The 14,525-nt window shown below is 33.9% G+C and overlaps 1 protein-coding gene across 1 annotated transcript; it reads left to right on the top strand.

The window, feature by feature from the left end:
* The first annotated feature begins 330 nt into the window (after positions 1-330).
* Positions 331-10,468, top strand: LOC25487517 (nucleobase-ascorbate transporter 12). The gene is made up of 10 exons (XM_013609464.3): positions 331-1,028; positions 1,277-1,374; positions 1,461-1,631; positions 2,259-2,359; positions 4,332-4,467; positions 4,550-4,600; positions 4,720-5,007; positions 5,656-5,890; positions 8,141-8,427; positions 9,886-10,468. The coding sequence occupies exons 1-10, from the start codon at positions 557-559 to the stop codon at positions 10,105-10,107; spliced, it is 2,061 nt and encodes a 686-aa protein (XP_013464918.1). The 5' UTR covers positions 331-556; the 3' UTR covers positions 10,108-10,468.
* The last annotated feature ends 4,057 nt before the right edge of the window (positions 10,469-14,525 follow it).

Here is a 14,525-nt window from a genome sequence, read left to right as displayed (position 1 = left end):
TATTAGCTTGCTTGCAACGAGCTTGATCAATTTATCTTGTGTTTGATGACCACTTGTCATTTCCTTAAAGATATTTGCACGTCTTCTTTATTTGAACGTTCTACCATTACAATAAACTGAGAGAAGTGACTTATTTTTCTGTTTTGTTTTATATAATCTACATACTTATAAACACATTTAATAGACAAATTGTACATTTCATTGATAAACTTGTCATCATAAACACAATTCAATTTTTTGTTAAATGATTTTTTTTTTTTTTTTTTTTGTATTTGATGATCACAAATTACTTCCTAGACAAAAACGAAAGAAAAATGGAAACAAATCTATCAAACACATAAATGAAATAACATGGTTCAAATTTCAAACACGTTCCATTTTGATTTTTATCTTCTCAGTTCTGACTATCACTACACACATTTTCACTCTCTTTATCTTCGCCGGAGCTTTCTCTCTCTTCCACACAAAACCCTAAACCTTCACTCCTACACTCATCAGATCTATAACTGTAACCGTTCCGTTGAAGCTATCATGCGCCACTAGCTTCATTCCACCAATGTCCGAACCCGAACGTCGCCAACGTTCGGTACAATGGTCACCGGTGTTATCCACGCCGGAAGCGAAACCAGTTCCACCTTCTTCATGGGCTAAGAAAACCGGTTTCAGGCCAAAATTCTCCGGCGAGACCAATGCCGGTGATTCTGGTCAGATAGCCTTACCGCCGGTTAAGTCTAGAGAAGCTGAAGCCAATCCCGATCTCGAAGCAGGTCGTGTTAAGGTAACTCCTCCTCCGCCGGTAGCTAACGGCGAGAAAATTCTACCACCGCTTCCACCGCCTGTAGTGAAGAAACGGAGAGACTCCGATGGAGTTCCGAGTACCAATGGCCAGGTGAAGGTTGAGCAGCCGGTGAGGAGAACGGCGAGGAATGAAGAAGTTGCTGGTTCGTTGCCGCAGACTGTGGATGAGGATGGTTTTGCTTTAAGGCATTCGCATATGAAGTATGAATTAAGAGATTCACCTGGTTTAGGTAAAGACAATAATAGCATAAGAATCTTTATAGCACTGACACTTCTGACCGAAGGCGTGTCTGACACTTGACACATGTGATTACATTCAATTTTTTAAATTACTTGGAGTGTTAGTCGACGAGTCAGTGTCTTGTCCTTGTGGCATTGCTTCCTAGATGATAATTGTATAATGCATTGCTTATGATTTTACTTAGGTTGAAAATTTTGATTAATGCTGATGAATTTTTCTTCTTCATGGTTGTTTCAGTTCCCATTGGCGTGTATGGTATTCAGCATTATGTTTCTATATTAGGTTCATTGATTCTTATTCCACTTGTCATTGTTCCTGCTATGGGAGGTTCTCATGTGAGTCATTTCATTTTTTCAACTAACTAATTTTTTTGGCAAATTTATTATGTGAATATTGTTATCTGATGTGTTAGTGGCTATAGGAGGAAATTGCTGCAGTGGTATCAACTGTGCTCTTTGTGTCTGGAGTGACTACATTGTTGCATACATTTTTTGGGTCCAGGTTGCCCTTGATACAAGGGCCTTCTTTTGTTTATCTGGCTCCAGTTTTGGCGATCATCAACTCACCCGAGTTTCAAGGATTGAATGAAAATGTATGTACATTATTTATGTTTTAGATGATTTTAATACCCCACTTAGTGGGATAAAGCTGTCTTGTTGTTGTTTAGTGGATTTTAATTGTTGGCTACATCACTGTTCATTCAATTTAATCAATTTTGGGGTTTTCCTTGTTCCGCGGAGTTTTAAGGATTAAGTGGAATGTGTGTGTATTTTATATTTTTATGTTTTAGATGATGATTGTTGTCCACATTATTGTTCCAACAAACCGGCATTTTCAGTCTTATTACGGTTTTGTTGCTGGTTATTCACGGGATGTAACGGGCTTTGAATTGCAAGTGGCAAACTTCTTTAGATGATTTTAATTGTTGGCTACATCATTGTTCAATTTGGTAAAATTTCGGTCTTATAATGGTTTCGCTGGTTTCCTTGATTTTCAAGGATTATTAAATGGAACATGCATATTTCTTCTTTTTAATGTTTCAAATAATGTTCATTGTTGTTCACATTATTGTTCCAACTAACCGGCATTATCGGTCTTGTCACGGTCTTGTTGTTGGTTATTCTTTAGATTTAACAGGCTTTGAATGGTACACTATAAACTTCTTTGACGGAATAATTGGAACTAAGGTTGCTGATAATGTTTTGATATCAATTTTCAGAAATTCCGACATATAATGAAGGAGCTGCAGGGGGCTATAATTATTGGATCTGCTTTTCAAACTTTCCTTGGATATACTGGACTTATGTCACTGTTAGTAAGGTATGAGTTTAGGGGTTTTGTTTTTCCTGGCTTTTTATTTGCCTTTAAACATGCTTCATTGTTTGCTCTTGTGGATTGAGGCAATACATAATGTAGGTAACTCCTAGTGGTTGAGAGATTCAAGTAAAACTATAGCAGATAATGCTGGGAAGAAAACCTGCGTTAGTAAAAACAACAGGGGAAAATAGTATTGCATAGTGCTTAAATATAGGACCTGGTTGACTAAATTGTGAGAATTAAAAAAGTTTGTAGTAGCATGGAATTTGTTGACAATTGTTATTGTTTTACAAGTTTACCCTTTATGAGAGAGAATTAATTTATTTTTTAATCATAGTATTATTATAGGTTGGAGAAAAAGATGTAACATAATCAGGAGTATATTGTTAAAGGAATGAAATGGGTCTTATAAGAAGGTTCAAATAAAAATCTCAAGAGGGACTTATATTTACGGACAGAGTTAATACGTGTTTTTGGTCATCTATTTTGGTTTTTGAAAGGAAATTATATGTTTCTCGTTAAATATTTTTTAAACTCGATCTTTAATAATTGGTTTGGTCGTTTGGATAACTTTCAGTCACCATATAGGAGATAAAGTTTAAGAAGCTGAGAGCATTCTTACAGGCAAATGTGCTATGTCTAATATAGTTAAACGTAACATGATTGAATACAAATTTTCCATTTGATAATGGTCATATGTAGGGTATTGTTCCTCTTGATTTATTTTTGGACCGTACAGAGCTAGTTCTGCTGCTAAGGTGCTACCATTCTGTTTTGTCTGGTTAATGAGCAGGAATATTTTTATTTTTTCTCTCGATAACGTCACAGTCAACAATTGTTGATGTATCATTTGCCTCAAATGAATATTTATATGGGTTATATTGAAAAGCTGTGCAAGATTAATTACAGAAGTAACCAACTAAATGTGGGAGGTTTTAAAGGGAGGTAGCAGTGAGAAGGAGGATGGTGTTTAGGTTCCCCTGGGAGGCTCGAGTGACATATCAACAATAGTTGATATATCATTGCTTCAAATGACTTTATATGGATTATATTGAAAAGTTGTGTCCAGACTGCGTTCAAATGGACTACTTATGCTAATGTTAGTCAATCTAAACTATTTACATGTCATAGCAAGGTTTTAAATAACGGTTGCGGTTAGCCGGTCACGTTAAGGTTGTCACGATTTCGGCTGTTATGTATGCTGCTGTTTTGGATGATTGCGGTCGTCGCGGTGCGAATTAATCACAACATCACACAATTACCCTCACCCCACTTTATTCTTTCCAGGTTCTACTTACTCACTTCTTTTTCAATGTCACATTACTGAAGCAAGCAACCACGAATTCATAAACACAAAAATCTCATCTCTATAGTCCGAACTCACAACCATATTCACACAAAGACACACTCAACTCAATGTTCCAACTTTTTTTTCTCTCTAAAATCTCATTCATCTATGTTACACACTTACACAACAACACCAAAATTAAGAGAGTGAGTGGAGGAGAAGAGATCTGGAAATTGAAGGAGCAATGAAGCTGTAAATATAGAGGTGATGACCGGGATCTGGAAACAGTGTTCTTTTTTTTGCAGCTGCAACGGTTGATCGCGGCCAAAACGTCGTGCCGCGGCCATAATGGCGTTACGTAACAGCGTTTTCCCGTGATTTTTCTTCCCACGGTTAAAACGGCCAACAACTGTATCGCCGCCTGCCTATACCGTTTTGTAATAGCCGTTATCGCGGTAACACCCTGTTTTTTTAAAACTTTCATAGGTCAAACTGCCAGAGCCGCAGTAGCTTTTTGTACTGAAATAAGTTGTATTATTTTTCACCCGCTATGGCATGTGTCTCAAGATTTTTTACCCCCTTTGTGGGATACTGCTTGGTTGTTGTTGTCTGTAATGATTGCTCACCATAATTTGATCACTGTTGGGTTTGAAATCAAAGTAATATGTTTTGCATCTCAATTTTCAGGTTTATCAATCCTGTGGTTGTATCCCCAACCATTGCTGCAGTTGGACTTTCATTTTATGGTTATGGTTTTCCTCTTGTTGGCACATGTATTGAGATTGGTGCAATACAAATATTAGTGGTTATTGTTTTTTCCCTTGTAAGTGAATTCAGACTCCCACTTTGTCTATGGTATTGATCATCACGCGCTGACTTCATCCATTTTTTATTGCTTTCTGCAGTATCTTCGTAAGATATCTGTTCTTGGACACCGCATATTTCTAATATATGCAGTAAGTGCAATGCCATAATATCCTTCCGAGTTACTCTATAGCAGTGAAAATAAATTTCTGCTGTGTAACAAATGATTTCTGTTAAGTGATGTTATATATTTTTTTTACCTAATTTGCAGGTTCCTTTGGGTTTGGCAATTACATGGGCAGTTGCTTTCTTGCTGACTGAAGCTGGAGCCTACAACTACAAAGGGTGTGACATAAACATACCTGCCTCAAATATGGTTTCTGAGCACTGCAGAAAGCACATTTCAAGGATGAAATATTGTCGAGTTGATACTTCGCATGCAATCAAATCATCCCCATGGTTTAAATTTCCCTATCCATTGCAATGGGGTACTCCTGTCTTCCACTGGAAAATGGCTCTTGTGATGTGTGTGGTTTCCTTAATCTCATCCGTGGATTCGGTTAGATTCTTGTCTTTTTTGTTTCTTTTTATTTTGTTTCCTGGACTGCATTTATTTATCTTGACTATGAATATGTTGATAGTTTAACTTTATCACGTCCAATCAAAAAAATATCTTGGCTCTTGCATTCTTATGATGTGAATGCAATATTGTATGTAAAAAGCTGCTCTCTTTCTTACATATGCTCTAAGCTCAATAAAAATTATGACTTGGACCTAACAAAATATCCTTAATGAATGGTTTACATGATGAGGTAAGATATTTGAATATAATATTCGCTTAAAGTATACCGTCGCTTCTTAAAAAATAATGGTTTCCAACTTGTATTATTGTTTTCATCAAAAAATATTGTTTTATTTTCAGTTCAGGAAAAGTAATATAGTTTCTTAGCTTGGCCAATCAGTGCATGTCATCGGTTGTGTTATCCCTTAAATAAGATTTCAAGTTTCAACACTGCAAAGAGCGATTTTATTTATTTTAAAGATACTGTGTAGATAAGTCAAATAATAGAGTTTACTGATCTATGAAAGATTAACAATATGCTATATCAAAATTTAAATCATATTATCATGATTTTTTTCTGCATGAAGAATTATTTAATCACTGCACTGTGTCTTTGTTTTTAATATTAATGTTTTAACTTTGTAGGTTGGCTCATATCATGCATCTTCATTATTAGTAGCATCTAGACCTCCAACTCCTGGGGTTCTTAGTCGCGGAATTGGTCTGGAAGGTCTTTCTAGTGTTTTGGCTGGTCTCTGGGGTACTGGAACTGGATCTACCACTTTAACTGAAAATGTTCATACAATTGCTGTGACTAAAATGGGAAGCCGCAGAGCAGTTCAATTGGGTGCATGTATTCTGATAGTGTTATCTCTCGTGGGTAAGTATCTATTATCCTGTTGTACTTGCATTTACCTTTGACAGTCCATCTTGTGATGAATAACCGTTGAACAGAATTAGTGTTCCTGAATAGCCTTTGTTAGTCTACTTTTATTTTGCGATGGTGAAATATACCCTGGTATTAAACTTTTTCAGAACAATTAGCACATTCACAGTGTATGATGCTTGTAAGCATCATTTCTAGAAATGAGCATTTGTATAAAATTGGAGGCAGAAGACTGATTTTTTTTAAACCATAAAAAGTGAGGCAGTAAACTGTTTTTTTTTTTTTTTAATTCTAATAATCATCAATTTAGTCCTTCAAAAGCATCGCTTTTTCTCCGATTTAGTATCTAAAGTATATAAATATAATTAGTCTCTAAAGTATATTTAAACGTCAATTTAGTCCATGCTATTAAGATGTTAGGAACTAAATTGACTGTTTTTCATATACTTTAGGGACTAAATTGATGGATTTTATGTACTTCAGTGACTACTTATTATTTTAGATGGTAGGAAATACAGGGAAAAATGGAGAAATCTTTCACATTTTTGGAAAGAGTATTTTTTTAGAGAATGATAAATTAATGCTTATGATTAATATATTTTTAATTTTAAGAATATTACAAAAACATAGACTGAATTTGAAGAATTCATATAAATCCTCCTCCATTACAATTTTTGAGTTCCCCCAAATGAGGAGAATTTTGTATTCTGAAGAAAAATGAACCCCCAAAGCCCTCTCTTCTCAAGGTCCTCTATTTCTTCCACTGGCTCCTTCCTTTTTTCCAAAGTCCTCCCCTCCCTTCCAAACACACAAACAAAGCCTTAGGGTGTGCTTGTGAGCTGGTTTTTGGAGAATTTTGGATATATATATATATATATATATATATATATATATATATATATATATATATATATGCTCAGAGGCCTCTATATGCTCATGTATCATGTTGTTCTTTCAATTTTTTTAAAATATCAAATAGATATTAAAATATAGACTTAACCCTCTGAAGCCTTCCCCTCCAAAATTCAACTCACAAACACACTAAGGACTAAATTGGTGATTTATTTGAATTTTTTCAACAATCTTGTCATGGCATCCTAGTGAAATCTTTGTTTTGATTACTGTCCACAGAGATTTGTAATACTTAAATTTTATGATTGCTGCAATCTGTACTCATAGCAGGTTTTGGGAGGATATTTGAGTGGGGAATGCACAATTTTTATAGGAATTCCAAGTCCCTATAACATTTCTTTCAATATAGAATTTCAATTATTATTATTCTTATATTTCAAGGTTCTACTTCTAGTCTCATGGAATTTTATGCCAGACATTGAAAAAAGCAAAATTGTCGAGTCTCCGCTGTCATGCTATTTGATTCTCTTATCTTGTTTCTGGCAAGTTGACTCTTGATGCCTTTGGTGCTTTTTGTTACAACTTGCTAGTCCTATTTTCAAACTCTTATAGTAAGGATATATTTGTTCTTAACAAGCCCTCTATATGGATTGCATTAATTTCCTCCAAGGTCAAAACTTTTGTCTTGAAAGCTAGAAGTAATACAAATTACATGTTATAGATTCAAAGGCCTCACACAGGACTTTCTTTTGTTATGTGTCATAGTTTCGAAACCGTGGCCAATATTTTTTAAATTGCCATTCAGCTACCTACCTATGATAACTTTTTTGCATTTCGGTGTGAATTTCTGGTGTCGAGGTCTAAATACTTTGGCGAAGCCTTATGAGTTATGACTCAATTCAATGATATTTTTTAGTCTTTGCTACCTTTATACACCCTTGAGCTTCTCTCTCTCTTTGTGTTCTTTATTTAGTTTTATTTATTTTGGAGGATGCCTTTTCCTCCCTCCCATCCCAGTAGTACTTTTTTGCTTGACATTTCATATGTCCAATAATTGTTATATTAAGGATACTCCATCATTGTGTTTTGTTTGGCATTTACTTTACCGGTTTCCCTATCAATACGTTTGGCATATACAAATGGTTATATGTTAACAAATTTATCATCAAATTGCATGGAACAAATAAGATTTTGATTTCTTGCACTGCTTGTACTTTTGGAATGTGATGATGAATGATAGATATTAGGACATTTGATTTATTCCTAGATTCATTTATTGCAGATTGCTGGCTTCTTTTGTGATGCACATAATTTTTTTTTTTCATTCTCTCGACTGTAATGCTTTTTATTGTAAATAAGCCATGTTTAATTTTGCTTTTACTATATTAACAGGGAAGGTTGGAGGGTTCATTGCTTCAATTCCTGGAGTCATGGTTGCTGGTCTCCTCTGCTTTATGTGGGCAATGCTTACAGCATTGGGCTTGTCCAATCTACGCTATAGTGAGGCTGGAAGCTCTCGCAATATCATAATAATTGGATTATCATTGTTCTTCTCTCTTTCCATACCCGCATACTTTCAACAATATGGCATCTCTCCAAATTCCAACTTGTCAGTGCCAAGTTATTTTCAGCCTTACATTGTGGCTTCTCACGGGCCTTTCCAAAGCAAATATGGAGGGGTATGCCTCTGTGTCATGTTCCTTTACTATTGCGAATATTATGCTTGATTTTGATGGTATAAATTCTGCGATTGAAATTTGTTGCCACCTCTGTCCGTCCTTATATATAAGACCAATATAAGACCATTTTGCAAAATTTTGTTGTCCCCTTTTGTAAGACCCTTTTTAAAGTTCAAGATACATTAATTTCTTTAAAAAAAATATACATTGGTTAGTTTTTTCACAAAATACCCCTAATTAAATGAAGAGAATTAAAAGATCAACTATTTCTCTCTCAATAATTGAGGTATAATTCTGGAAATAGAATGTACATTATCGACAAATTTAATGCAAAAACTATTTTTCTTAATCATTGTGCTTTTATCAAAAGGGTCTTATATTTAGGGATGGAGGTAGTAATTACTATAACACTGTATGAAACACCGAGACTGACATGAACACTGGACACCGCCCGGAACTCTTCAACACCACTCATGTCCAAAATATAGGACAGCAACGTATATAATAATATTACATAGATTTGATTTGGGTATCATCTATAAAATATCTAAACTGAAAATCAAGATGACCACCAAATTAGATGAAGAGTAGAACAGATGAAATGGAGTCCAGAAAAGGGAAGCCGTGAAAGAAAGATGAAGATCGTAAATGATAATGTGTGTATGAAAGAAGAGTTCAGAACTTTTGAAATGTCTAATTAAAATACTATTAGATTACTTTGAAAGCTTTTTTATTTCTATTATTTTGCAAAAAATATGTAGATCCATTCTCATTATAGCTGTGTTTGATGAGTATCCAAGTATTGGAGGTGTGTCAAAGGGAAGAACCCAAAATTTGATTGAAACACTTGTATGAGGAGTCTGGCATGTGTTGTCTGGCATGTCGTATGATTGCTTTTGTGTGATGCGTGTCTGACATATGGATGCTTACATAAATATTACAAAAAAAGAAGGACCGCACTTCCATCGGTTAGGGTAGGCATGTGCCTATGAAAGCAACATCATGGTATATGCACATCTATCTCCATGATTTTGTAAATGAATAGAAAACTACCCACATATTCAATAGTGAAATTGGTTGTTGCTTGCGTACATATGCTTTAAGATCAACTGTCTACTGCTTGTGGCTTTTGATTATAAGCGCCTTTTTTTATAGCATCCTGCATGTTATTTCAGGGTTGCTAACTAGTAACTACTGCTTATTGATTGTGTTAAGCAAACATATATACCATCTATATATGATAATATTACATAATAAATTCATGATTTAGTTGACTAGCTGATAAATTTATACTTTGATAGTCATCTTAACTTGTGGTTCCTTTGTTATTTTTAGCACTTGAGTATTGTTTTATAATCATTGAGCTCCTTACGTAATTGAGAGATGTATGTGTTGTTGAATGACATGTAATTTCATTTCCTTTCTAAAATCAGTTGTGAATATATTTTCCTTTTGCAGTTGAACTATTTCCTAAACACGATATTTTCGCTGCACATGGTGATAGCTTTTCTTGTCGCCGTTATCTTGGATAATACTGTACCTGGCAGTAAGCAAGAACGCGGAGTATACGTTTGGTCGGAACCTGATGTTGCTAGAAGAGAGCCTGCTATTGCCAAAGACTATGGGTTGCCAATGAGAGTTGGTCGGATTTTCAGATGGGTGAAGTGGGTTGGTCTGTGAATGACAGGAGTCTCGTTGGCTGACCATTTTTGGTATATGAATGTCGTCAACTGTCCAAGGTACCACATCAGTCCAGATCTCGTTTTGTTGAATGGGTAGTATGATTGGTTGGTCATAGTTCCGAGTTATTAGTGTACATCAAAGTTCCAGAGCGGTCTATTTGTGTTATAATTTATTAGATTAACCATGTATCTAGTTTTGATTCATTCATAATCTCCAGTTGGAGGTATTTTTTATTTTATTTTTGTAAGGTGGGTTTTGACAAACATCTTGGTCATGTATATATGAACATTATTATTTATATCTGCCAAACAGGGACTGGAAAGTTTTAGTTAGTATATTATTTATTCTGTTCAACCTACTATCTTTCACACATAACTGACGTGTTACATGAATGCTTGAAAACTAGTCTCTGTTCGATTTGTCAAAAGCTCTGTATAAGAAATTTCACACTCTAAGCGTGTGTTGGATTCATAGTATAAAATGTCATCTTATGTCAAATGTGATTTTAGCTATGTTCATGCTAAAATGATATGTTACATATGATATGGAGCTTAGGATCAATCACTACCAATGTGACCTGCCCACTTCTTCATTGTCAAACCTAATTGTTTAACAAATGTGAAGATGATATCCAGGAATACTGTTCTCCCAAACTAATCCTGATCCAGGATTCATCCATTAAGGGAGCATGATTGTCTTCTTGAACAGTGGTATGCTCGCATAGAAATATTTAAACTTTATCCGAAAGGAAGCTGTGGATGAGATGAGTGTAGTTTGATTAGAATGTAGAATCAAAAAGTTCTCCCATGTTTGAATCTAGTACGATCAAGCTAGAGCTTGGTTGGGAGGAGGTATGCAGTCTCTCGAGTATCGAGTCAGTAGTCAGTGCTAAAGAGTTGTGATGTGTGCCTTATTATAACACACTTCTCTGCACGTTAACTGGTTTTCGAATGGCTACAAAGTTTGTGTTACTTCGGTTTACTCCCATTCTTTTTAGGAGTTCTGTACCTTTCTTTTCCTCTGCAAGCTGATTGGAATATAGGAACTCACTTTATTAAATCTAATGCAAAAGAGATTTGTTTTAATCTCGTCATTCTCTCGTTTGTTTTTTGAATAAATGATTCTTATTTTTTTTATATTCAATGCAAAATAGAAGTTAATAATCTCTTACCGTTACCTTATACTTATCATAGTCAATAAATGGTTTTCAAAATAATAAAAATTTGACTACCCAATTGTTTTTTCTAAATTTTATATTGTATTTTAAAAAATAATATTGATTCTGTTTATTTCCCGATAGGTATTTTAAACACACTAAATTTGTTTCGAGCTACTTAAAAAATTCAAGAAGGGACTTTAGTCTATTTTAATTTTATAAATTTTTTGATACAAAGCTGAAGGAGAAAGAGAAAAAAAAGACTATAGTTGATGGAACAAAGTTTCCACATAGTTTCGATAACTTGGCGAAGGAGAGGGGTGAACTCCAAACTCCAAGTTTGAGGAGCCACTGAGTTTAGCTAGGAAGCCAGCACGACTCTTTCCTTTACGTGGGCGTGGCCAATGGAAGCATGTCAATCAATATTGAGAAAGTCTTTGAACACACTAAAGCAAATCTATGCAGCAAATAATAACTTGGAAGTTCAACTCTTTAGCGCAACCCTTGGGGAATGACATGAAGCTTGGCAAAAAAAGATGACATGTGCACCTGTAACGCAACTTGAGAAGCCGAAGATCGAAGACCCGGAAAGATAGGGAAGTAAACCTGAGAAACTTGTCGATAAATTGATGATTAAAATAAATTATTTAGATAATTAAGAAAGTTAGAGATAAAGAAAATGTCACTCAAGAAGTAGACAATACATAGGTAGATAATCCCCACCAACAAAACAACAAAGATGAAAGCAATTCTAGGCTAGGAAAACCTTCTGTCAAAATATTGGTGGTGGATTTGTTACTATCCATGTGGTGCTTTAGGAACAGCTGAAGACACAATTGTTTCATTGTGTGAAAAACGTGCTGGGAAATCACCCTTTTATGACATGTGTGTAGGCTTGTCTCATTTTCCTTAGTCACGACTTGGTATGATTAACCAACGGCATGCATATGAACCATGTGTGTCAATCTCAGCAATCTCTGTCACATATTTTTCAATCCACGTCTTTTTGATATAGAACCACTTTGGATTTTGTACCGTCAGATCAAAAGCAATTACAAATCTCAGCGATCTTTGATTCTTTAACCTGTGCTCTTGTTAGCATTTTCCAAATGTTTTTTATTAGCATTTGAAATATCAAATGGTTCGATCTAAATATTTATGCGGATTGTACTTGTGTACCATAGTGGATTTGAATGGTATATAATATTGGCCAATAACTGGTAGACTTGAAAGTAAGAATGCATGCAAGCAATAATTACCACCCTTCATAAAACATTTGAAGTGATTATAAATCGGGTTGCGTATATACATTAATACGAGTAACAATGGAAGATCCGGTCAAAATAATATCTCTGTTCACACGTTTTACCAAGTTTTTTTTTGTTTCTCACTATATATCATGAAATTTACTGTTGCCTTTAACTTGCTCTAGTATTTTTTACTCTTTTATAGATAGACCCTATGAGATAATTAAGTATTTTGAATTAGAGTGCAAACTGGTTATAAGTAATGTAAATCGTTAATATAACGTGTTGAAGTATATACTTGAGGGAATGATTTGCTTAATCTCTTTGGTTATACAACGTGTTAAAGAATACTTGAGGGAATGATAAATTAATTAATTGAACTTAACCAATAGGCAACATCTGTAAACTATGATGGTTGCCACATATGGAAAGACAATACACATGTTACTTGTTGTAATTGTGTTTGAGTTTTCTCTAGGATTCAATTTACCTAGTCCATCACTGCTACGTGTTCTATTTAATTTTGGGCATGGAAATATTTTATTGCTTGAAATAAATGAAAGATGCATGTATATAGAATAAGGGAGCATATACTAACTTCTTATGTTTGGTAAAATATATGTTCTTTTTAAAAAAAAAAACTTAGGAAAACTGAGGTAGATTAAATGTTACCAATTCTTTTTTTAAAAAAACTTGTTTCCAATTTTTTTTTTTTTATTGAAACAGCCAATATACATGTTACCAAATTCTTAATCAAGATTCAGATTCCCATTTTTTAACATTAATATGTTTTTTCAATATTAGATTCAAAGTATCTAAAACCACGTTGAACATCGACGGCTACAAGCGTAAATTGGATTTTGTCAAAAAAAGAGTTTTTTTAAGGCAGGGTCAAACTTAAGGGAGTTTCTACGGTACACCCTTCAATTAAGGTGTACCAGTACACCTATTTCATAAATCTAAAGTTAACGATAATTTTTATGTGATAAAGAGATATTTATCGACTTTTATATTTTAAAAAATATTATCTCATAAGAAAAAACATCATTTCATTTTTTATAAGAATTATACTAAATTTTTTAACATTTTATTGAAAAAAATAATCAATATTCACTATTATGAGTAATAAAAATTAAAAAAATTTGAATTTTGCTTTGCCGACACTTTTGAAAAATAAAATATGATTATTATAATTATAAATGATAGAAATTTTTTTTTTAAAAGAAAATAAATCATTAAACTATTCATTTAAATACACGGGTGTACCGGTACACTCAAAATTATTGAGTGTACCATAGAAATTGCCCAAACTTAATAGTTAATATTTGTTAGAAAGTTAGATGAGTGGTTAATTTTTTCATTCACATTTTTTAGAAGAAGTTAAACCAACCTACTCAAATTGAAATTGGAAAAAATTGAATCTGATAATTTCATAGAACAAGTTAAACTAACTCATTCAAATTGACATTGGAGAAAATTTGAATCTGAAATCTCAATAAGGAGACCACTTCAAGATCACAACACAAACTAACACCACTAAACTAATTCAAATGTGTTACTTTAATTTTACCATCCTATTTAAATGAAATCGCCCTCAACCCACTCAAACGTCAAACAATCAAAATGTAGCCAATAAATCTTATCATTCGATTTTTAAGATATTGATATTAGGGTCATGATGTTTGATAAAATATAACTAACACATATTCTACACAAAATTCATTTTTTGTGTTTTTTCTTTTAAAATAAGAATCAAAATTAGTGATCCAAAATTTATAGCACTCATATAGACTACGCATCAACCACTTGTGTTCGACCACGTACATTCATCCTATGAAGGAAAACAAGGCTACTAAAAAATTGTTTTTAAATAAAAGCTCATGTTAGTGGTCGGCAAAACCAAAACCACAGCAGTTGCTAAGTTCTAAATTGGTCAATGTGGTAATTATGGTACTAATTCATTATTGATCACTCTGTCTGCCATTGATTTCTGCCGATTAAGAAAATAAAAT

This window comes from Medicago truncatula, chromosome 2 (assembly GCF_003473485.1).
Source record: "Medicago truncatula cultivar Jemalong A17 chromosome 2, MtrunA17r5.0-ANR, whole genome shotgun sequence".
Lineage (NCBI taxonomy): Eukaryota > Viridiplantae > Streptophyta > Magnoliopsida > Fabales > Fabaceae > Medicago > Medicago truncatula.
This window is presented reverse-complemented; position numbering and strand designations above follow the sequence as displayed.

Excerpts from the sequence above, each read along its gene's own strand:
- LOC25487517 (XM_013609464.3), top strand. The coding sequence starts at position 557 with ATGTCCGAACCCGAACGTCGCCAACGTTCGGTACAATGGTCACCGGTG. Across the intron at positions 2,360-4,331 it reads CTTATGTCACTGTTAGTAAG|GTTTATCAATCCTGTGGTTG; the intron begins GTATGAGTTTAG and ends CTCAATTTTCAG. Across the intron at positions 4,468-4,549 it reads TGGTTATTGTTTTTTCCCTT|TATCTTCGTAAGATATCTGT; the intron begins GTAAGTGAATTC and ends TGCTTTCTGCAG.